At 35.5% G+C, this 24,799-nt stretch overlaps 3 protein-coding genes across 5 annotated transcripts; 2 read left to right on the top strand and 1 right to left on the bottom strand.

Annotated features, from left to right (window-relative positions):
• Positions 1-92: 92 nt before the first annotated feature.
• LOC103482955 (uncharacterized) lies at positions 93-6,969 on the top strand. Its single transcript, XM_008439362.3, has 2 exons — positions 93-316; positions 4,037-6,969. Exon 2 carries the CDS (start codon positions 4,165-4,167, stop codon positions 6,421-6,423), a length of 2,259 nt encoding a protein of 752 aa, XP_008437584.2. The 5' UTR covers positions 93-316; positions 4,037-4,164; the 3' UTR covers positions 6,424-6,969.
• Positions 6,970-11,330: 4,361 nt separating this feature from the next.
• LOC103482954 (abscisic acid receptor PYL8-like) lies at positions 11,331-14,273 on the top strand. Of its 3 annotated transcripts, none has more exons than XM_008439360.3 (4): positions 11,331-11,467; positions 11,665-11,952; positions 12,739-12,954; positions 13,688-14,273. In XM_008439360.3, the coding sequence occupies exons 2-4, from the start codon at positions 11,800-11,802 to the stop codon at positions 13,904-13,906; spliced, it is 588 nt and encodes a 195-aa protein (XP_008437582.1). In that variant the 5' UTR covers positions 11,331-11,467; positions 11,665-11,799; the 3' UTR covers positions 13,907-14,273. The 3 variants fall into 3 exon arrangements, with proteins under 3 accessions (XP_008437582.1, XP_008437581.1, XP_050945927.1); XM_051089970.1 differs by lacking the exon at positions 11,331-11,467 and adding an exon at positions 12,295-12,454 and having other exon boundaries at positions 11,805-11,952; XM_008439359.3 differs by having other exon boundaries at positions 11,357-11,952.
• A 1,402-nt stretch (positions 14,274-15,675) lies between these two features.
• LOC103482953 (ATP-dependent zinc metalloprotease FTSH 11, chloroplastic/mitochondrial) lies at positions 15,676-24,206 on the bottom strand. Its single transcript, XM_008439358.3, has 17 exons — positions 23,301-24,206; positions 22,336-22,489; positions 22,095-22,187; positions 21,876-21,961; positions 21,637-21,760; positions 20,977-21,096; positions 19,801-19,851; positions 18,699-18,760; positions 18,044-18,101; positions 17,762-17,887; positions 17,606-17,686; positions 17,225-17,354; positions 16,981-17,129; positions 16,606-16,887; positions 16,436-16,525; positions 16,296-16,349; positions 15,676-16,147 (listed from the first exon to the last, which is right to left on the bottom strand). Exons 1-17 carry the CDS (start codon positions 23,975-23,977, stop codon positions 15,989-15,991), a joined length of 2,496 nt encoding a protein of 831 aa, XP_008437580.1. The 5' UTR covers positions 23,978-24,206; the 3' UTR covers positions 15,676-15,988.
• Positions 24,207-24,799: the final 593 nt, after the last annotated feature.

The raw sequence follows: 24,799 nt of genomic DNA, 5'->3' as shown, positions 1-24,799 counted from the left end.
AAATCTAATATATATATATATATATATATATATATATATATATATATAGAGAGAGAGAGAGAGAGAGAGAGAGAGAGAGAGAGAGAGAGAGAGAGAGAGAGAGGTTAAATATTAACCAAACCCATACTTGCTAATTTTTTGTCTCCCCCAAAATTTCAGTTTTTTTTTTTTTTTTTTTTTGGGGCATTTGGAAAATCTCTCAAGCTCTCAGGGGGTTTTGACAAATGGGTCACTGTACATGGTGATGGTCTTCTCAGATTCAAAATCACTTCAAATTCGGAGCTCTTCTATTCTTTTTTTTTTTCCTTCGTATTAGGTAATATTTTCTTCTACCATATTCAAATTTCTAGATTTGGATGAACCTTCGTTTTCTTTATAAATTTGTTACTTCAATTTTTCGGTTGTTCTAGGGTTTCATGTCTTCACTACTGGATTGCTTGCTTCAATTCAAATGCTCCTACTCAAATTTGACCGTTAACCTTCACTTCCTAATCCCCCTTGTTGTTGGATCAGTCTTTAGCTGCTTCTTGTTCCGATTGTTTGTTTGTTTGTTTGTTTGTTATTATTATTATTTTTTTTTGTTTTAAAGAAGTATCGCTTACTGTTTAGTGGCTGTCGGTACGGAATCGTGATCATTTCGTGTCTGGTTTTTCGATGGAATTTTGAGGTGAATGCGGGTTTAAATTTGTAAAATCTATTGTTAATTGAGCATTTATGACTATTGATGTAATGTGTGACGGGCTCGATGGGTTGTTTTAGTTTGAAGAGTTCAAACGTCAAAGTTGTTTCAGAACAAGGGGACTCGGAAAATAAGTTAATCTTACGAATAATTTTATGCGTTTATCCACATGCGCTGAGAGTCTGATATTGGTTGCATGTTCGTAAATTGCAATAGGCAGTCTGATTAGCCAATACAATGTTTTATGGGATGCAATTTATTTAAAGATTTAGACATTGAATATGTGAGATAGAGGAAATGGTCCAAACATCCCAAGACCTTGTAAAAAATTTCTCCAATTGATGTTGTTAAGAAGGAGCTGTGATTTAAAGAAGAGTTGGATAGGTTGCCTGAAATGGAAGGTACGAGGAGTTCGGCCATGCTACAAGTCTCTTCCTAGTTTCTACAGTGTCTTTGAAGATCCCCTCGTTCCTCTTTGACCACATATCCTATGGATCTAGTTTTGGGTTTTAACACTCTGCCTGCCAATCTTTTGCTCATTTAAGTTTTCAGCTGTGCACGAAAAAATGAGCTACAGTTCGTTCAAGTCTCTTCCCAGTTTGTACTGTGTCTTTGAAGATCCCCTTGTTCCGCTTTGACCACATATCCCATGGATCTATTCTTTGGTTTTAACACTCTTGGCCTGCAAATCATTTGCTTATTTAAGTTTTCAGCTGTGGATGGAAAAAATCTTCTTACTAAAACTACGTAAAATAATCTACTCAAGCATTTCAGACTAAAGGGACACTAATAAAAAAAATGCTGCAGAGTCTATTTATTAGCTCTACAAAGAAATAGCTCGAGGTTAATAAGAGCGTATTATCTGTCTTCAGGATAAAATGAGTATGATAAATTACCAAATTTGTTGTCCCTTTTTTCACCAACAAGAGCATAATTCACCAGTTAAGGCATCTTTTTCTTCCTGCAAGATCGGAAGTTCAAAATTCCTATCCCCGAATTTGAGAAAAGTGAATTGAACAATATATTATGGCCTTTTGTTGTGCGTAATAGGAAAATAAATTGGATAATATATTGATAATGTGATTTTAGGAACCCTGATCTATGTTATTTGACTGCTTGAGGATCTCTAATGGTGGTCTCAAGTGCCATACTTGAGCTAAATAGTGTCGCAGTTTCGGACTGTGCTTTGAAATCTGGTGGTGTTTAAAAGAACTACCAAAAAATTAATAACTATATTACAATATTACAAGGGACAATTAGAAACGGTATCCAAGTTAAAATTAAACCAACAACACGACAAAAACAAGTCCTTGAACTTGGTAATCTAGTAAAATTGTGTGTGGATGTAGTAAGAATATTTGCTTTGGAGATCATGTGAGTATATTATTGAGATTTTCTAATCTTTTATGTTGTAATAAGCTGAGAATTAAGTTTTCTTTTAGTTCAGTTTTCTCTCAGGTGTTAAACAAAGTAGTAATAATTTGTTTTTTTCCTCTGTTTTTTAGTAACTCTGTTTTTGCAGCAGGTTACTTTTTAAGTTTTTTAGTTACTTAGTTGTTTTTAGCTATTCTTTTTAAAACTCTCAAAGGCTGGTTGAGGTCCTATGTTGTAAGAGGCATTAGTACTAGGGGAAATAAAAAAGTTCTTCTAGAATTCTCTTAGATTGTGTTCAAGAATTAGTTTTACACTAATTTATGTTCTGGTTTTAGATGGTAGGTGGAGAAAACTAGCATTTGATTGTTGGCTTGTTGGAAGCATTAATTTTCTACTCTGGTTGAAATTTAATTAGAGTGTTAGATGGCCTTGGGCTCTTGGTTGTTCACTATTATCTTTTTATTTGGTATTGCAACACTCATGGAGGATATGGTGCGTGCCCTTTTGGGATTGAGCACTCATTTTGTAGTGAAACTGCAAAGGAAATATTATTAGACTATTAGTTATGTGATCTTAAAAAACAAAAAATTAAGATTCGAAATTGATGATAAAGAATCGAAGGATTCAAAATGCAAACTTATCTTGATGGAGCCATTTGGATGGTAGTGATGCACATGCAGATCATCTTATTGATGTGAGTCTTGTGGTTGGATTTCTTACTGAGTTGGGCGTGGGAGATGCTGATTTGGAGGATGGTGAAAACGTTGCATCAGTTTCTTGTTTCTCAGTTTGGGCTTGTTTATGAGGATTTAAGTAAGAGGGAGGATGGTGAAGTATTGCTTGTATTTCTGACTGCAATTTGTTTTCAGGTTCTAATATCTAGTTTCTACTTTCTACTAGGAGGCAGTACGGTTATAAGGGCCAAGAGTTGGTTGATAATAAGGAAAGAGCTGTGTTTATAAATTATAAAATTTTACAATTAATTGGTTTTAATTTTTTTCTTATGAGAAAATCAGGAGCGACCTCCTTTGGACTTCGTTGAATACATGGATGTAATTTCATTTCCTTTAAAATTTTAAGTGACATATAGTAAAAATTATAGACGTGCCTAAAGATATACTGCATACTACTAATTAATATCAGGATTTATTTTCATTTATTGAGAAATTTACTGTTGGGGGAGAAATAGTCAATGTTGATAAGGGGTTTAAAGTAGAAGATTTTCTTTAATATTTGAATAGCGATAATAATATTAATAATTATCATTATTTTGATATTCACGTGTGTCTAGGCTAGCTTGCATGCACGAATAGTTAAATTAGAACAGCTTCTATTATAGAACTTTTACACTCTACCCTATCCCTTAATAGTTAAATTATGTTATACTAGATTGGTTGGTTTATAGCCTGGAGGAAAGAAATTAAGTCACTAAATGATGAATACAAAGATGAATTGGAATTTGCATGAAATCTAATTTGTATTTTATTCAGTACGTGTGTCATGATTAATGTTTGGGGAGAAAGGCCACTTTCTTACGCATGCTAGTGTCTTTCCTATTTGTGGGTGTTATGGAACGAGAGGAACGGTAGGGTGTTTAGGGAGTTTGAAAAGGGGAGTGGAGGTTTATAGTCTTTTGCTTGTCTTCATGTTTTTCATTGGACTTTGATTCTGAAGACTTTTTTGTAGTTATCCTATGAACATGATTTTGTATGCTTAGAGTCCTTTCTTGCAGAGGGACTCCTCCTTTTTGTGGACTTGGCTTTTGTATGTCCATGTATTATTTCATTCAGAGAGCTATTTTTATCAAAAAAAAAAAAAATCATGATTAATGTTGATATATACACTAGCGAACAATTGTAATTGATCTATCTAAGTTTCTTTAGCAATTCCCCCTTCTCAACCTAACCCTCCAAAAAAGATCCATTGTACTGCTTACTCTTGCAGGCAGGTGTACTTATAACTTTTAATTTGATTTTGTATCAGGTATCTTAACTTCTATACAACTTCCTATCGAGAGCAAAAGTTTCTTGAGCTGTAGAACCTGATATTATTGATTGAATTGAAGTTTTTTAGTTTCGTGTGGTTCTTAAGAGTCAAATTCTTGGGGAATTATGGAGTGCAACAAAGATGAGGCAGCCAGAGCAAAAGAAATTGCTGAGAGAAAATTTACAGAGAGAAATTATTCTGCTGCAAAGAAGTTTGTTTTGAAGGCTCAAAATTTGTACCCTGGGCTTGATGGTCTCTCTCAAATGATGACGACTCTCGAAGTGTATATCTCTGCAGAGAATAAGATAAATGGAGAAACAGATTGGTATGGGATACTCGGTGTGAACCACTTGGCTGATGATGAGACAATTAGGAAACAATATAGAAAGCTGGCTCTTGTTCTTCATCCTGATAAAAACAAGTCACTTGGTGCGGAGGGTGCATTTAAATTGGTTTCAGAGGCTTGGAGTTTGTTATCTGATAAGGCAAAGCGATTGGCTTATAATCAGAAGAGGGACCTGAAAGGAGGTCGACAGAAAACTCCTACTCACTCTCATAGTACTTCAGCGCCACCAAGTGCAAATGGCTTTCAAAATTTTAAGAATGCTGCTCCAAATGCAAGGAACGTTCAAACTAAGGTCCAGGTAGGGCCTACTACTCCATTTCAGCCTTCTCTTAGAAAGCCAGAGACCTTTTGGACTCTTTGTAATCGATGCAAGACACATTACGAGTACCTTAGAGTCTATCTAAATCACACTCTCCTTTGTCCTAATTGTCATGAAGCTTTTTTAGCTGTAGAGAAGGCTCCACCCCCAAATGTATTCAAGTCACCTAGTTGGTCTTCTCAGCAGCAGCAGCATCAAAATTCTAGACAGCATTCTGTTAGTGGCAATACCTACGGTACTGGAAGAAACGCTAAAAATCCTGATACTGGGCATTCTGTGGGTGTTAATTCAGTTGATAATACAAACTTCCATTGGAGTCCTTCCTCCAGGCCAACCGGTACTGGTAGCAACTTTTCATCAGCTTCCGCTCAAGCTGCAAATTTGGTTCAACAAGCAAGTGAGAAAGTGAAGAGAGATCGTGATGAAACACAGCCTTCGCTTGAAGTGGAGAGGAGTCATTTGACCTCTTCAAAGAAGAAAAGAACTGATGGAATTAACAACTATGGGGTCCATGTGGCAAATCAAATGGCCAGAGGTGATGGATCGGCTGGTGATGGTTTACCTGAAACAAGGAAGAGTTATTCTGATACTCAAAAGTTTCATAGTTTTTATGGTGCATTTAACAATAACAATAGCCAGAGAGAGTTGTCAATCTTTGAAATTCGAAACATGCTAATGGACAAGGCTCGAGCTGAGATACGTAGGAAACTTAAAGAATGGAGGTCAATGGCTGAAAAGGCAACTTTAAATAAACAGTCAAAGAAGCAAAAGAGTGTATTGAATGATGGAACTCCTGATATAAAAATTAATGGTAAATCTTCTGCAAATGGTAAAGGATGGCATGGGAGGAAGCCTGAGTCAGACTCTTTAGCCGGTAAAAATACAGGCAGTGCGAATGATCCTATCACAATTAATGTTCCAGATCCTGATTTTCATAATTTTGACTTGGACCGAGCCGAAAGTTCATTTGGGGATGATCAAGTCTGGGCATGTTATGATGATGATGATGGAATGCCTCGTTTCTATGCTCGAATTCACAAGGTGATTTCCCTAAAACCATTCAGAATGCGTATCAGTTGGCTCAATTCAAGAAGCAACACTGAGATTGGCCCGATGGACTGGATAGGTTCAGGGTTCACAAAAACCTGTGGGGATTTCAGAATTGGAAGACATGAAGTCACAAGATCATTGAACTCTTTCTCGCATAAGGTATGCTGGGTAAAAGGTTTACGAGGTGTGATTCGGATATTTCCTCAGAAGGGCGAAGTTTGGGCTCTTTATAGAAACTGGTCTGTAGATTGGAATAAAGATACTTCAGAAGAAATGGTACACAAGTACGATATGGTAGAAGTGCTTGATGATTTTAATGAAGAACAAGGTGTGTCTGTTGCTCCTCTTGTCAAGGTTATTGGTTTCAGGACAGTGTTCCGTACAAACATGGACCCAAAAGAAGTGAGGAAGATCCCTAAAGAGGAGATGTTTCGCTTCTCCCATCAGGTCCCCAATTACTTACTTACGGGAGAAGAAGCTCAAAATGCTCCAAAGGGTTGTCGGGAATTGGATCCAGCAGCAACACCTTTGGAGCTCCTCCAGATTGATGCAGAATCAAATCAGGCAACGACAAAGGAGACTCAGGTAAAAACTGAAGAAGCAATATCTCGTATTAACGAGGAAAATGTAGTTTATGAGGTGGAAGACACTTTGGAAGCTAGAAGGTAGATAACCCAGGAAGATGAACAAACTAAGATGTCTGGTGATGTTGCCTTCCAGAGTAGCTAAGGGAGCTGATATGGCAGATGATGCCAACAAAAGTGAATCAACTAAATGGGGAGATTGCTGGAGGTATACAATAGGTGCATTTTTTGAATTCTGTCTGACCAAAATTGTAGAGAATTTCTTGCTTTTGTTTGGACTGGATCCATGGTTGCTCCAATTGTTTATTGGTTTTGTGGCTTTGTACTTGGGACAGTGGAATCTCTTTAGTCTTATCGAGGAATTCATCGATGATGACCGCCATACTTGGGACAAAAATGAGATCCAGCTTTTCTCTACTTACCTGAAATTTTTGAGGGTATAGTCATATGTGGCTTCTAAGCACTTAATTGACTAGACCCAGTTCTTAAATGCTTCATTTAAGGCCCACGTTTATACTTTTGGTTCATATTCCTTTTGTAAGGATCCTTTAAAATATGTTTTTCTCTCTTCCTTATTGAAGTATCTTTTAGACAAACTGCAGAATGAGAGCTCCATCAGTATATTTCAGTCTTTGTTGGTTAATTTCCTTTTCCCTTTTTCCTCGCTTGAACGTACCAGAAAATAGGTGGTTAGGTACAAGTAAAATCATCAAACAAGAATTAGGTTCGGAACTATTATATATATGTATTGGATACATTGTAAAGTTACCCAAAAAAAAGCTCAACAAACTTTCATATTGACGTAGCTATATGTACTGTTATCTCTTCAGGATCATAGCTACTGGTATTGCTACCGGAAAAGATCGGCAATCATATGGCAATATTTAATGATTCATTGCACATACCATAAAAGTCATTTTATATGCAAATTTGTTGATGCGTCATTGCACATACTATGTGCAATGATACAACCATGAATATACACCATTCATACATGTGATACATAAAATTTACACATATGTTTCCAGTATGTGTACATCCAGACGTAGTTGGAAAATTTGAGTTTTGCAGGTATGCATCAGTTAAATTGGCTTCTTGGTGAACGTACGGAGGGGAAGAGCGAACATCGTAAAGGTTAGCCAACAGCCAACCTTTATAATAAACTATCTTCAGCAAATAGCAGTGGAGGAATTTCATAATGGCTCCATGGCAAAATATCTTAATGGTTGTGACTGCATGTGCTGTACTGCCTATTTTTTTATATTAGTTAAATATCAAAATCTTTCTTTGTTGTTATGACACGTAATTAATCTTTGTTGGGCACTTTACACCAATAATCTCACGGATGAAGATTTGCATAGTCTATAAAAATTAGTACTGATCTCACTAGTTTATAACTGATTGGTGCTGCGAATTGGAGAATTGATACTTAATCTTTGTGCGTTTTAGTGATTGTCCAATTAAGTAGAGGCTTGGGAATCATAGGATGCATTGAAGATTTTTTTTTGCTTGACATTTTCTATTAGATTTCAGAGACAAATAGCAAATTTAAATTTAGTGTTAGGATTTCTTTTGAGCGAATCAGCACTCTCTTTCTTTGGGTTGTATATCCATGTATTGGCCACTGTGTCAATAGCATTTTATTTGCTTTATTCAATAGTGGTTCGTTTCCATCTGTGCTATTAATTTAATACGTTATTCAGTTTAGATCTTTATGCATTTGTTATACATGGTGGTTCTGTGGGAGCTCTTTCTTACTCCTAAATAATTGCTCCAAATATGCAATTATTCATTTACGCTGCTTTACTTCTTCATTTTAGTTCCACAAATACCATTTAAATCAGCTGTTTAATATTGTGAGATTTTTTTCCCTTTTCTGAATCTTTGATTAGAAAAGAACAAAGCTAAATCATTTACACTTGTATCTTTGGGAATGTTGTTTCTAAATAAATTGCACTTGGATCATTGTTTTTTGCATTCTTGCATGTGTATAATTATAATGCTTCTCTTTCTTTTGCATATTACTTTTTTTTTTCTTTATACTTGTCACAGTGGGAGTTGCTGCACTATCCCTTCTGGAAATTAGAGATTGACAGGTGTCTGACATGAGGAATTTCAAGTACAATAATGAGAGGGTTTGGCTTTTTGTTTCTTTTATTAGTGAAAAATGCTCCATCTTTAGCTGGAGAGTGATGCTTTTGGTTGTAGAAGAAGAGTGAGGATATATTCAGTCTCACTTTCTGTCTGAGGAACCATTACTTCAATTTCTTGGTAACTTTCGTATGACCATCCAAAGTAGGTTTTGGTTTTTTTTTTCTTTTCAGCCCTGCCTTTGAATTTCTTATTCATTTATCCAAAGTCACTTTGATATTTTTGGCAACTTCCATTTTCATTGGTTGTTGCACTTACTAAGCTGGGACCTACTTCAAGGTTTGAAAGGGCATCTTGCTTGTGGGAATTTGTCGATGTTAGTGTGTATATATTTACTTGGATATTCATGGGTATGATTAAAGATTGACATTGATATGTTTGATATACTGCAGAAATGTTAATTAAATGTTTGATATACTGCAGAAATGTTAATTAATATTTTATATGTGGTGTGAATCTCTCCATTTAAATAAAATTTTCAAATAAGTATTTAAATTTTTAAAATAGAGTTCAATAGATCTTAGTCATCGACTACGTCAATTTTTGCTAATGTATATTTAAAAGGTACATTATTGACTAATTCAAACATTTGATAGTATACAATCTTGGAAATTTTATTGGTGGAATATTTTCCAAGTACTTTTAATTTTACATTTTATTTAGGTCTAAAAACCTTTAGTTGATGAACTAAATTGTTGCTTTCATAAAGTTCGAAAAATCATATCTTAACATATAAAGTCTAAATTATTATATTGATTCAAAGTCTTTGATTGGCTAGTTCTTTTTTGTTGTCTCAATTCTATTCCTTATATGTGTGATCAATGCAATACAAATCAAGAACTAAAGATACAAAGTTATTGGTTTTAATAGGAAATGAAGTGAGCAGAGGAAAAAGGTTAAAGTGTTGGCATCCACATGACGAATGTGTATATTAAAGGTTGATAAAGATGTTTATTTTATAAAAATAATTGTGTAGATTACACTCAGGTTTTCATAAGATTCTTGGCCTAATAAATAATTTTTGTAGTACGGAATAATTGTGATATTGGATCATATTTGTGCGAGCCATGCGTGGCACGTGGTGCATTAGCTATTTCATTAGTCTCGACATCAACTTTGCCAAAACTGATATATTAATTTGGGCTTTACGCAAGCTAATACTCACTCTCAGAACATTAGTCTCTATTTTACTTTGATTCTACTGTTCAGTCCAAAATCACTAAACATTAGTTTTCACATTCAAGTTGGAGTTTGTTGTTCGACTATTCATCATAATGGACCAAACCTTTGATAACTTAATTAAGGAATACGATTTTCTCTTCTACAGTGTCTTTGAATTCGTATGTGGTTGATTTCAAATGTCAATGTTTGCAATAACCATTGTGGGATCTATCTCAAAATTGGGAATTATTGGGCTATCTTCTTCACATTTTTCAATCAACTATCACAATAATATTAATATATTGTTGATCTATCAATTCATTTAGATTTAATTAAATTTGATTCGTTGTATTGATCGACTTAAATGAATGATTACTCGTCTTTTTTCTTATTATAAAAGTGAAATCCTAAATTTATATATGAATGAAACTTAAAATTCATTTTCCCATCTAGGTAAGAAATTGAAAACCCCTTCCATGTATGAGTGTGACTTTAGCTATTAAAGGAAGGCAATTAAAGTGTTCAAAGCTCATAATTCAACCAACTTGACAAATTAGGAATAAAGACTAACATCACATGTCTACATTTTTTTCCAAGTAGGATATTTGAAATCTTTACACTATTTTGATCCATAACCACATATTTTTTTAAACTGGTAGAATTATTTTCATGTTGATTAGTTCTATATCGACGTTAGTGTCAGTCAGTCAAGCCATGCACAAACAATCCATCGTATAACGATGTTCAATGCAACCGTTTGAAAGCTAGTAGTATCTTGTCATATTGACAGTTTGATACAACCATTTAGGTAAGAAATTTTAAAAACAAAAAACGAAAGGGCCATAATAACTTTTTTTTTTCTGTTCTTAAAACATAACTATTTTATTAATAACAGTCTATTTATTTTTCCTACTTAAAAATGCTAATCATAATTTAAAAACGGTCTTTTTCAAAAATAAAAAAAAAGTGGCAACTATTTATCATCGTAAAACAAAACTACTAAAAGACAAAATTTATTATATTTGATTCTTCTATAAAGCGTAAATATTTTATCAAATATTCAATTTTTTTTATAGTTTCTCATTTAAAAAACTATAAATTGTGTGTGTATATACACTAAAAGAATCCAAAATTAATAAATATCTTTCAAAAGCTTGACTAAGATATATGAATTATGAATAAGAACATTACCCTTTGGGAACTTATTGTTTTGTTTTATGAAAAAAAATAGTAAACATTCCTAAAAGGGACAAAAGTTGACCAAACAAATCAATTTTACAAAGATTAGGAAAATTTTTATTAAGAAAGAAATAAAAAAAGTGTTTATTAATTTCTTAATCAAAAGGGACCAATAAATATCTCAACTCAAACAAAAATATCAACTACCGTTAACGGTAGCAAACGGCGACGTTTGGGCAACGGTTTGAAAGACAAATAACCGCCGACAAGAAAACGTAATTTAATTTCTCTCTCTCTTTTTTTTTTTTTTTTCATTTTTCAGTTAAAAATAAAATTCAACGTTCTATTTTTACCCAACGGTTAAAGATAACGACGAGAAAAGTCGGTAATAAAAATTAAAAAGGCGTTGGGTATAAGACGTAATTATACGAGAAGAGTAGGGGTAGTGTCGGGATGGGAAAATTTGTTGTCATTAACAAGAGATCATTAATATATTAATACATTAAGGGGGAAAAAAGGGATAGTTAATTAAATTAATTAATTAATTAAGAGGGAAATTTTATATGAAGCGGTAAAGGGAGAGGAGACGAAGGAAGAGACGAAGGAAGAAAAAGCTTTGAGACGAAGTTTGATCGGTGGTGAGTCTCCGGTGGTCGTTTTTCCAGAGAAACAAAATCTCGGATGTGTTTCCGACGGAGATTTTGTGTTTATTGAGTTTTTAAGCCGGCGATTGGATCTTCCGGTTGCCGGCGATTGAGCGAGGACTTGGATTGTATAGATTGATGTGATGATTTGACCTCTGTTTCGTTTTTTTTTTGTTTTTTTGGTTATACAGAGAGAGTCAGAGAGTTGAATTTTTCGGTTTCCTTTTGTTTTGTTTAACTAACGAGGAGGGAGGAAGGAGAAAACTGGTTTGATTTAGCGGTGGAGTTTGATTTTGTTGTGTGGAGAACGAGAATCAGAAGCGAAAATGAATGGAAACAGTACTGGGAATGGGAATGGGAATGTAGGAGGATTCAGTAACGCGGAATGGGAGCTTATTCGGAGGTACCACAGGAACGAGCCTGCTGAGAATCAGTGCACCTCTCGGCTAGTTAAACGCATTAAAGCTCCTGTTCCTCTTGTAAATCTTCTTCACTCTCTCTTTTCATTTTAAATTTCTGTTGCTAAAGATGCATTTCTTCATTTCTTTTGGTTTTTTTTTTGTGCGTTATTTATCGTTTTTAAATCTTGGTTTACTTCTCAACACTAATTGTCTAAGAGATTTCCATATTTGGAGGATCTAACCGATCCGTTTGGCGTCAGTAGGTACTGTATGTATTATGATAATTTATATTTTAGTTTATTGGCTTAATTGTGTTCTATTGGTTTTTACATCCTCTTATATTTATATGGAAATCTGAATGTCCATGCATTATAAATTTAATCATCAACACGGTTGCTTCCTTACCTTTTTTGGTCAAAGGTGACATTGTCTTCTGGGGATGATTTAAGAAACAGCATTTGGAGAACTCGGAAGCAGAGTATAATAGCAATTCTAAATGAGTCAGCTGCTAACAAGAGGTTCTTTTCATGAATGTTGGAGTTTGGTTTCTGCAGGTAGTTTTTCCACAAGAAAGTGGAAGGTATAGTATTAGTCAACTTCAAGTAAAAAGTGTGTATTCATTGCATCACTAGGAACTAGTGAACTGTGGTTGCTTTATGTTTTCATTTGTTCTATGTCTGAAATCATATGGAAGTTTTCGGAGTTATTGGAAAGTGAACCATTATAGAAGGTCTTTTGATCCTATTTGAACAACAAAGGTGCAAGTTCGTAATAAGAATTATGGGGATAGTGGTATATTGTTATAATTTGGGTTATTGAATTATTTCCTTCATTCTGTGCTGAATTGGAATATTTCATCTCCAGGTATGGTCTCTGGTTAGGAGGTTTGATCAACCACAAAGATACAAACCTTTTGTTAGCAGATGTGTTTTGAAGGGAAACCTTGAAATCGGGACTCTCAGAGAAGTTGATGTGAAATCAGGGCTTCCTGCCACTACGAGTACAGAGAGATTGGAACTCCTTGATGATGATAACCACATCCTTAGCATGAGGATTGTTGGTGGAGATCACAGACTAAAGGTACGGGGTATTTTATCTGTACTATTTTGTTTGAGAACTTCATGCCCCTTCCTGATATTGGCTGAAACGTATGCAATTTTTTTTCTCTTGTAAGGTGAAAATAACTGTTCTGTGCGTTCTCAAAGAAAGTAGGCATGAGAACGTATTGTAGTATTCATAACTTTCCAAGCTTTTTATGCTGATATTCATCCTTGAAAGTTTGAAACCTAAGTTGATCCAAAGTTTCATACTCGCTCAAGAAAAGGAACCACTGAGAACATTTCTTTTTGAAAATATTTAAACTCCGGATAGTTATGATCATTTTATAGAATTTTTGCTATGATTTTGTTTCAAAATGAGCTTTTGGAGTCTTTTGTGCCCACAGATAAACAACTCAAGTTGACTTGAATTTTTATCATCCATGTAATTTCAACTATTTACTTTTGCGGCATGTGCTTTGGAACAGAGAAAAATGAACATCTTATTGTTAGTATCATGTGACTGTCTGACTAAAGGATTTAGCATGAATCAAATCTTTATCATGACACTAACTTTGAGAATAACGAATTAAACTGGAAATTCTGTTTTGTTTCTACGACAATATTTTAATGGGACTGTAATAGATATTATAGATGTATGGTTCTCACTTTCTTGTTTCTCGTTTGGGGATACCCAGTTAGATGCTTCATTCCGCTCTCAATTTTTGAATGCCTAAATCTGCAATAAATCTAAATTATCGGCAACTTTCTTTCAGAATTACTCTTCAATCATCTCCCTGCATCCAGAAATCATTGATGGAAGACCAGGAACTTTGGTAATTGAATCATTTGTGGTGGATGTGCCTGAAGGAAACACGAAGGATGAGACTTGCTACTTTGTGGAAGCCTTGATTAAATGCAATCTCAAGTCACTTGCTGATGTTTCAGAGCGGCTTGCAGTGCAAGATCGCACTGAGCCCCTTGATAGGATCTAAAAATTGGGATTGGTAATGTGTGATGTATGCAAGAGCATGCCATGAATGAAGCCTCCAAGGCTCTCATATCTTTGGAGGCTTTGGAGATGGACTGGCAGGAGGGTATATTATACACAAATTAGCATCATCTTTTATGGGTTGATATTGTCTTCCTTTTTATTTAAGTGCAGCAAGTCATATCTAGTAACTGGAAGCACAAAGGTCTTGTAAGATTTGAGAAACTCTTTAAGAATTTAGTTATTTAGAGAGAGAGAGAGAGAAAGAGAGAGGGAAGTCCAAATTCCTTCATCTAATTTACAGGGTTTTGTCCATGGTGGTGTATGCTTATTGATGTATATATCTGTGATAACAATGAATGGTTTCTGTATATTGGCGTCCTCTCTGTTTCAGTTTTACAAACTACAGTTAATCAATGTCTGATAAGATGCTATGATTACTTGGGTAAATGTAATGCTCTTTCTTGGTGGCGTTGTGTTAGAGGTTTCTCTGCCGTCTTCATCACAGGGTATCTGATTGACATCAAAAAGTTCCATCTGAGCTGACATACATGCATTACTGTCTCTTCTTATTGCCCATTTATCTGCCAATGTCCCTATCTTCATAATGTCAGCTTCTTGCATTTCTATGTTACTTGTATTGTACACACTGATATTCCATTAGGGTGAACATCAGTGTCAGAAACTCATGCATACATATAAATGTTAAATGTTGATGGCAATGAAAATATTTGAGGTTTTAATTGTTAGAAGTGGCAACGGAAATAAATTAGAAATTATGCAAACTATGATGGAATTATTTATCTGGTGAGAATGGACAAATGTGCTGCGGTTTTGATTCATGCAAAATATCAGGCTGATGGATTGGACTTTTCGTGTCTTAGTAGATACTTGTGTAGGTCCAAGGTGCATCAGATGACCTCTCTCTCTCTCTCTAACCAAATTAAATTTCAGTTGACCTGAACCTATTCATGCAGGTGAAGCACTATGGATTCTGTGACATCACTGGAGCCTTTACCTTCACCATGACAACGGATGTCAGGTTTCTGGGGGGCTGAATCTACCACTTTGTCACTGCAGCCCATTTTCACATTACAACTGAGAAGGGAAATGTTTTGACACTCAGCTGCATTGCCTGCAAACTGTGAGTGTGTCCTCTCTCTCTCTCTCTCTCTCTCTCTCAGACTGTCCTCAACAGTTATTCTAGAGGATGAATCTAGGAATACGTCATCATCAGATGCACAGCACGCATGAATTAATGAAAAGAAAAATGTCTTTAGATTTCTTTTTATGAGAATGATACCTGTTGAATGAGTTACTTGCTGTCGGGATCATTAATGATATGCCAAGGCCGTCTTGTATTAAGGTCCCAACGCCCTAAAAAAGATCTAGAGTCCATGGAATTTTGAGAAAGAAGCCCCATCAACCAGCATAGTATTCATACATAAATGAACTTTTAACAGAGAATTTGCCTTTTCATCGTGCGTTCATATAATTTACCCCTCCTCCCTCTAAGAGAGAGATTTAGAATATTTGAAGCATCAAGGGGAAGCATGAGTTCACGATTAAATATTCATTTCAATTTTCTTCTTGATTCAAGAGATGAGCCAGTTTTTTCTCTTAGAAAATAACGAGTGAAGCTCAGCTTGAAAATCCCCAAATAGTGAGAGAAAATAAGGTAAAGTTCAACAGTCTTAATAATCCATCTATCTACATTCAGGTCTTTTCAATAACGAACCTACTGTTTAATTGGAGATTTGATAGTCATCAATATTAAGAATAGTTTTTTATACACTAACAGTAACATTGAACATAAATAATGCGTTCTTCCAAGGGCACAATTATGAATAATTCCTTAAAAAACAAAAATAGTGTAAAGGGACTGATTGTTGTGTTCCAAAATTCACCCCACTTGTGGAAAGTGGCATAATAATACACAATCTGCCTGAAGAAGATTCTAGCTTCCTACATTTACTGTCTATAACCCACCATTATGTATCAGAATCAATATGAAATAATATCACCTTTTCCTTTCACGGTTGTTTTCAGGTACTTTACATTGATGGCAATGGAGTGTCATAGAACTTCAAGCCAACACAAGATCCCCTTCTTGTTGTTCTACTTCATCTTGTTGGTCTGGCAACTGTCCTTCTCTATAAGGAAGTAGAATCCTCTTTATTTCTTCTGCACTGAGTGTTTCATATTCTAAAAGAGCATTCGACAGTGCATGTAAAGCCTTCTCGTGCTGAAACAAAAAACGTCAAACGTTAGAGTCGAACTTGAAATGAATGGTGTGGAGATCGTTGTACTCTTCTGATTGAGTTCCCTCGAACTTGTTTTGATTTCTTAGAAACAGGAAATAGGGTGGAGGCGGAATCAAACGTGAAACTAACCTTTTTCAAGAGGGCTTTCACGCGATCATATGCATCTCTTAGGAGTTTAACCACCTGCATAACAAATTACAAACTTTTAAGGTTTGGAAAAAATTAGCTAGGGCAGATCGTTTGAAGGGCTGAAGGTGTCAATAACATACTTCTGCATCAATTCGGGACTGCAGTTCTGAACTCGGACGTTCTTTGATATGAACTGGTCCAATTGCATCACTCATACCACAACTCGATACCTTCAAAAACAGCAATTGAGAATGAGAAAGCTTATTCAAAAAATGAATAACCAAAAAAGCAATCTAATGTAGAGAAGTACCATATATTGGGCAAGCTCCGTTGCTGTGTTGAGATCACTACTTGCTCCTGTAGTGATATGGTCTTCCCCGAATATGATCTCCTCGGCAACTCTTCCACCCATGCAAACGTCAAGTCGTGCTAATAATTGCTTCTTGCTAATAGATGTCTCGTCGCTTGAAGGAAGTTGTGTGACCATTCCTAAAGCAGATCCACGAGGCATGATCGTCGCCTTATGAATCGGGTGCGCACCCTCAGTGTTAAATGCAACAATTGCGTGACCACTCTCGTGATATGCGGTGAGCTACAGAGAGAGAGAGAGATCAGCAAGCATCCACACAATAATCGAAATAGCTAAAAGCATTGATAACAAAATAACCTCTTCATAAATTAGTACCTTCTTTGACTCTTCTGATAAAAACATTGTTTTCCTCTCTGTACCCATAACTATTCTATCTTTTGCGAACTCCAACTGCGAAGAGTTTAACTTCTCGGCACCATCAACAGCAGCTTTAATGGCTGCAATGTTAACCAAATTTGCAAGATCTGACAAGAAAACAAAGTGTTGGTTGATAAAGATCTAAAATCATAAAGATTAAGTAGTGATGGTAAAGGTATCTCTATCTAAGTCTAAGACTTACCTGCCCCATTAAATCCTGGTGTGCCTCGAGCGATTGCTTTAACATCTACATCATCATCCAATGGTTTGTCTTGTAAGTAGAGCTCTAGAATCTCTTGGCGACCCCGTACATCGGGATTTGGGACAACAATCTACAAATGAATGTTGGTTAGTTTTTAAGTAGTCAAGGAGACTAACCATAGGACAGAAGAAAAAACGGTTATAATGGATAAAATGTAAATATTGGCTTAAGATCCATCCATTGATGAACGAGGTGATTCAACATCTTCGACATACATTGATGTCAGTTGAGCTAAGCTCTTATTGGTTATATTGCATCTTTTCTTTCCATCTTTCCTAAGAAAAGAAGAAGAAAAACTTACACAGCTTCAAAGGAACTTACATGCCTGTCAAATCTACCGGGCCTTGTCAAGGCTGGATCAAGAATGTCAGGCAAGTTTGTAGCAGCCATCAATATGATACCCTGCAAAAAAATGAAATTAAATTCTACTCCTCAATGGATAAGAAATCTATGTGCGCACCAATAATTGTGATGTACCTCATTCTGCTCAAAGCCATCCATTTCAACAAGCAGTTGATGCAATGTTTTCTTTGTGTGGCCTTCCCACTGTTTTCTAGTGGACCCGACTGCATCTATTTCGTCGATAAATATGATGCAAGGAGCCTGTGAAGGATTGGGACAAAATAAATACTATAACAGAACTTGGATGCCTTCACGCTCTAAATTTGTCTATAGGGTAATTTATTTATTTATTAATTTTCACAAACATTTTCATGCCCCGACTAAAGTTATGCAAATGCAGACTAAAAGTGAGCAAACCTTTTTCTTGGCTGCTTGAAATAATGACCTTACACGCCGAGCACCAACACCGACAAACCTGCCAATTAAAATCACAATGCGACTCAGCATCAGTAGTGTTGAAGTAATACTTGGAAACTCCCTTGTTTTTAAAGTTCTCATTATGTTATGCTTTATTTTATTACTCAAGTCTTACGCCTTTTCTTTTCAGTTCCTTGTGTTAGTTGTTTATGCTATGTTTTTGTAGTATCCTCTTGTATCTCAGAGCACTAGTCCCTTATCAATTCCTTGATGAGAAGTTTCGTATCCTTTATTTTTTCACCAAAAAAAAAAGAAACTCAAAAAGTCCCAAAATCCTAAAGTTGGTAGTCCCCGCTCTACACTAAAGACATGTGAAAATGAAACAACATCAACACCAAAGCCCTTTATACAAAATTCGATATATATGTTGAAGCAAATATGGTAAATAATTATTATCCTTTTCCTATCATATTGACATCCATAGAGATGAATTATCGTCCAAGTCCGACATAAGGCAATACTCATTGATTTTCTTTATTTACTTAAGTAGATTATAATTGCATGATAACGTTCACATAACATTCAAATCTCTGGAGAGGAAAAAGAGACATAATCCTAATCCAAGATCACCAATATGCAAAAAAAGGAGGCTTACATTTCTTCAAACTCAGATCCAGCTTTATAGAAAAACGGTACTCCAGCTTCACCAGCAATAGCCTTGACGACAACAATTATATCAAGTCATCATAGAAAAATAATTAGACATTTCAGATTGAACGATTAAATAAATCATGTCTATCACAAAAAAAATTTAGATGGAATTTGACAATATGATATTATGAAACTACCAAAGAAATAAGAAAACAATATAAACATATCATTAGGTTCCGATTCAAAATTACACATGGCAAGTAAAGATCCATACATCAATAGATTTGCAGTCATATTCTTAATACCTACACTCCACGTAATGTAGAACCTAGAATCTGGTTTAAGTAAAGAATGATTTAAACCATGAAAACAAATGGTGGTTACTGAAGAATCTGAGTAGGGTTGTTTCTTGTGGCTTGTTGGGGTGTGGGTTGTTATATAGAACCTTAAGAGGATTGGAATAGTAGAGTATTTGGAGGGTTGGAAAGGGATCCTTATATCATAAAAACCTGAAAACTCAAGCCATAAAGCAGAAAAAAACCCTCTACTTCTCACGCTTGCTTCAACCGATTCAAGAGTAGGGAAACCATGGACCATTTGCTCACTTCACATTGGGTTTCAGTTTGATATCAAGACTTGGAATTTCTCTTATAAGAAAATGGGATTTATTGTTTTCGGAAGATAACAAACACCCCCTATGAAGGAAACAACCATGTAAGATCATAACAACAAATATCTTCGCTTGGCATGTTATAGGAATCATCTACCTTTTGGGTTTTGAAATGAGCATTTATGTTATGCAGGTAGGTGGTTCGATACTTTTGCATCCGTCGTACAAAATTTACAAACAAGAAATATTTTCTCCAACCAAAAAGAACAAGCATCATTTCGACACCTTCTAAAGCGCATCTACGACTACTGTGCTCTTTATTATGGGGGCAAACGTGCAAATTACCAGTCAGCTGTTAGCCATAGTAATAAACATAGTGTCTACCAGAAGATCAACAATATGAATGCCAACAAAGCCATGAAAAAAAACCGTAGCATAGATGATTGCAATTATATTGAAGAACATAACGTATAGGGAAACTGAGTGAAGTTTTTACCTTAGCAAGTAAAGTTTTTCCAGTTCCTGGGGCTCCTGTTAAAAGAATTCCCTGTAAATAAATCTTTTAGGCAGGTACCATATGAAAATGAATAAATGAAGATTGTTGAAAGAATAAAAAAGAAACAAAAAAAAGATGAAGGGATGAAAATAGAGAGATTACCTCCAATAATATATTATTGTTGTTGTTATTGTTATTTCTTTCTTTTTTTTTGTGAAATGGCTTTCATCGAGAAAGAATGAATACAAGGGCTTACCAAAAGGAAAGGGAACCAATTGTGCAAAATAGGACCTAGAGAAACAAAAGATTTATGATCTGCATGCTGGTGGGCTACCCCTTTTGTGGTTTGAGGAAGACTTTATGGTTGGCTATTATCTTCGCATTTTTCTGGCATCTTTGGGGTGAACAAAATGGCCACATTTCATAAATGCTTCCTCTTCTTTTGATCGTTCTTTCTATTACTTTCTTGTGGTGTAAAGATAAACACTCTTTCTATTACTTTCATTTCTACAACGACCCTTTTTAGTTAACTAGTTTGTCATCCTCCCATTTTGGTGTTTCGATTTATCTATCTCATTTCCAACCACTTTTTATCAAGGGACATATATATATTAACAACAAAATAAAATATAAACGGCTGATGAAAAATCAATCCAAATGACGAGGTAGTCTCAGAAGATTCTCTCAATTGGCGTTAATAAAAAAAAAAAGAGGAAGAATTATAATTATCTCATTTTTCAACTTACTATAATTAAGTATAAAGCTCGTCTTTCTAAAGAAGTGCAATGATCACTTGAACTACTTAAACAATAACTACTAATTACTTCTACAAACAAGGTAGTGATGAGCTTAACATTGATATAGCTATTTCTACCGTGTTTTCAATAATTGTTGAATTTAGCAATAATTAGGCCGAACAAGTCATCCATCAGCATAAATTTAGCTTCAATAATTCTTCTGTTGTTACCAAATAACCAAGAATGAATATTGTTGAATGCTGTTGTTACTTGTTCCTACAATTTTTTCAATAAATCCCAGAAATAAATGAAGTTGTCATAAAAAGCGAGGGACAAGACAAGCAGCCTGCTAGGGAGCTTCCAGGTAAGAAAAAGGGATAACAAAGTAAGCAGAAATCAGACAACTACAAATGAAAATCAAGACAGTGACAAAACAAACCTTTGGCAACTTTCCACCCAGCCGGGTAAACTTGGAAGGATTTTTCAAATACTCCACCACTTCTTCCAGCTCTTGCTTTGCATCATCACAACCTTTAACATCTTTAAATGTCTTGACATTCTACAGGGAAACAGTTGCCGCAAAATAAGAACCAAACCACGCCAGAAGAGAAGTGCATAAGAGGACATGAAGCAGAAAACCTTGAAAAACGTGCTTTGAATCAAAAGGAAACTAAATTCCTATTAACTACCGGCACAAAATAAGAGCTTATTAAAATTTTGACCATCTATACAAGAAAAATTACAAATGGAAAAGATAGCTTCTGTTCCTATACCAATTCGCCTTAACTCACTCTTATAGATCATACATTTCTGTCCAAGCTAATAAAAATGAGAGCGGTAATAACCTTATTCTACCAATGCCTCTACAGATGAAGGAAAAATCAACGATAATGAAAGCGACATTATTTCTTCAGACAAAGTGGATCGTTTATTAAAACATAAGAAAGAGGAGGTAAAAAAATCTTTACATTATTTGTAACCTAAAAAGAAAAGAACTATATTGGAAACATATTCCAAACAACCCCTAGCTTTTCACATCTACAATACTTATTTCACATACACTCGCACAAAGAATCCACATGGAATACTCCGTATCTACCTTTTCTGGAATAACTTCTTTATTTAACTCCTTTGGAGCATATGAAGAACTTGATCCAACACCTGAGGTTCCTATGCCCCCCAAACTCCCTATGTATTTTTGAAGTGCAGTAGCACCCATAAACCTGCAAGAGGACTCTCATTTAATACAGTTAACTAAAAAAAAACACAGAACCACACAGCATTCTGTAGGAGGAGAGGGAAGAACAATGGTAGAGATCATGAAGTAAAGGCTAATACCATACTAATCCAACAGCAACAGTGAAAAGTATAGTTGAGATAAGTTCTTGCATGAAACGAGACTTGTTGGGTACTTTAGGGTCAACCTTCAAAAGATATTCACCTTGTGAATTAAAAATTAGGAGGGAAAATAACCATTCACATAAGAAACAAAATTAATATTAATGTTGTGGGGAAGTCCAAGAAACACCTTATCGCGATAAATTATAAGATACTTACCATTACTACATGCAATGGCTGTTTCTCAGAAATGCCAGGGTTCACAAAGGACTCATCAACATTTCCTGAAGCACGCTGCTTCAACTCTTGTAGCTGTGCATTTTTTGCAATTAGAACAACCACAACAATAATCAAAATTATAAACAAGAGTCAAGAACAGACCAAACAGCAATTAATCCGAGTGTGTTCATACAAAATTTGAATTTTGTGAAAGGAAGAGTAATTGATCAAACTTAAGTACCAATGAAGGAAGAGTTGATGGCTTTCCACTTTCAGAATCAGGAAGATATTCAGCAATAGCATTGGTGGCAACAAGTGCTCGAAGATACTCCACTACTCCTCTACTGTCTACAGCATGCTCCCTTTGCTCAAAACGCCTAATGACAGACTCGGGACTGGAAAACAAATCCACACATTACAGAGAATGTGAAGCAGTAGGTATCGTCTAGTTAATGACATATGAAATCATAATCACAAACGATAACACTACTTGAAGAAGACATTTTCCGAATTAGCTATTCAATCTCAGCAAATGACAAGCGGGGGGGGGGGGGGGGGGGGGGGGGGGTGATTCAAAACCAAAAAAACTCCATCGCAATTGCTACAATCAAAACAATAGACAGTCCAAAAAATTCAATTGAAATGAAATCACCATTCACAAAACCAAAACTTTAGAGAGGACAGTCTTTCTTCCAGAACTAGGTCATTTGTAAGAACTAGATAAGAGCTACAACTTTTACACAGATTTAGCTTTCGACAAGACTGAAAAATATTGTCTAGTTAATGAAGTGGAATCAAGCACTGCTGTTTTGCTACAAAATGAAATTTGTGAGTGTCTGGCCAGCTTGTGCACACCTTTGAATTATATCACAGGACAAGCATCAAATCCTACTACATTCGACTGGCAAAGAAATTAATAGATAATTTATAATCCGAAGTGGGTGGCCACATGATTTTTCAAATCAAACACTACTTGAAGAAACCATTGCAACAATTAATTCTTTTAACCTCAGCGAATGAAGAGCCTGATTTACCAATCAATTATTCACCAGCTCAAGCAGAAGCAAGAGGAAAACTACATGGTTATCTTGATTATCTTGATTCTTAACAGTTCAAAATACAAACTTCAAAACAATTTCCATTAAATCGTCTTGTCTCGGAAGAACCAGTTTGCAATCAAGAAAAAAGAAAGGTTTCAGAACTTACCTCTGCTTATTCAACTCGGCTAATAAAGCACTCTGCTTCGCCGCATCCTTCGGATTTGCATCAGCCTCGGCAGTTAAACGCTCCAAACGCTTCTCCTGCCGCCAAAAGGGCCACCAACTATACCAATCCATTAGAATTTCAATCACCTTCTGAAATCTCCTTCTCGTTGCTGCCCAGAATCCCATCAAGAATACCACAAACGGCAACTTTCTCCACTTACCCTCTTTCTCAGACTGAATTCCACTCTCAAATTCCACATTTCCGGGAGTATCCAAGACTGGCTCAGGAATTTCATCAGTAGCCATAACCCCAGCCTCAATGTTCATCAATATCTCCGAACTATCACTACCCTCCACCCTACTCCCATCAAAATCCGCACCTTGATCGCCAAACCCACCAAGATTGAAATCTTGTGGACCAGAACCCATGTTGCCACCGGGAGAAGAAATCGATTCTGGATTGAAATTCCCATAGTCAGGGTGCAATGTACAATGGATTGAAGATTTAGAACAATGATTAAATCGAAACCCAGAAAGCCAAAAGGGGTTGTAAGAAATAGAACGAGGAGGAAGGGAAAAAGAAAAATGAAAGATTTTGGTTGAAGATGAAGAAGAAAGCAGAGGCGGCAAAGAAGAAAGTGAAGGATTACAAAACAAAGAAGCTTGAAGATTGACCATTACGGTTGAAACTCCCGAAATCCAAAATGGGTAGGGGAAGTTGAGAAGAGAAAATAGATACAGAGTGAAAAAAATAGCAAAGGAGGAAAAGGAGAGGGCGAGGAAGAACCAAGAGAGAAAAGCCTTATCCTCAAAAATAACAAACAAATATTTTGGATTTGCAAAAACCTCTACTTGGCGCCGGCTTTTTTACGCGGACTTTGTGAGAAACTTTTGTGGCTCTTCATAACATTTCCATAATCACACAATCTTTCTTTCTTCTTTCCTCTTCAAAAAGCTTTCAATTTAGGTTTTGTGTTCGATTCATGGTTAAAATTACAATTACGGACCTGTGGTTAATGGATAAAATCATCTTTGTAATATGCACCTTATGCACCACGGTTGACTTATCCCACCCTTTTTGTAAGGTCCAAGTAGAAATTACTTATCACCTTATGCATCTTGCTCGATGTCTTTTAATTCTTGGAGATTGCTGCTTCATTTAGGAAGGAGTATTAGTGAAAGCTTTTGAACCAAAAACTATTATAGAATCAGCTAGATGTAAGGGTGCTATGTGAGAATGGTCGCAATTTTTTGGTGGATATCGAGTTGAATTATCCTAAAGGGATTAATTAAATCATTAAATTTCACTGATTTTAGGTTTTCTTTTTGGTTAAATAAGGTATCAACTTGCTAGGTTTGTAAGCACAAAGCATTTTTGTAAAATCTCTATGCAAAGGTTTATGCATTTCTCCCTTGGGACGAGCCCCCGCGCTTCCTCAACCACGATGACTACTTAAAGAACTTAAAGAGTAGAAAGAACAGTTAAAACAAACTACTTGA

This window comes from Cucumis melo, chromosome 9 (genome assembly GCF_025177605.1).
Source record: "Cucumis melo cultivar AY chromosome 9, USDA_Cmelo_AY_1.0, whole genome shotgun sequence".
Classification (NCBI taxonomy): Eukaryota; Viridiplantae; Streptophyta; class Magnoliopsida; order Cucurbitales; family Cucurbitaceae; genus Cucumis; species Cucumis melo.
Note: the sequence above shows the minus strand (reverse complement) of the source record. Positions and strands in the feature narration are given on the sequence as shown.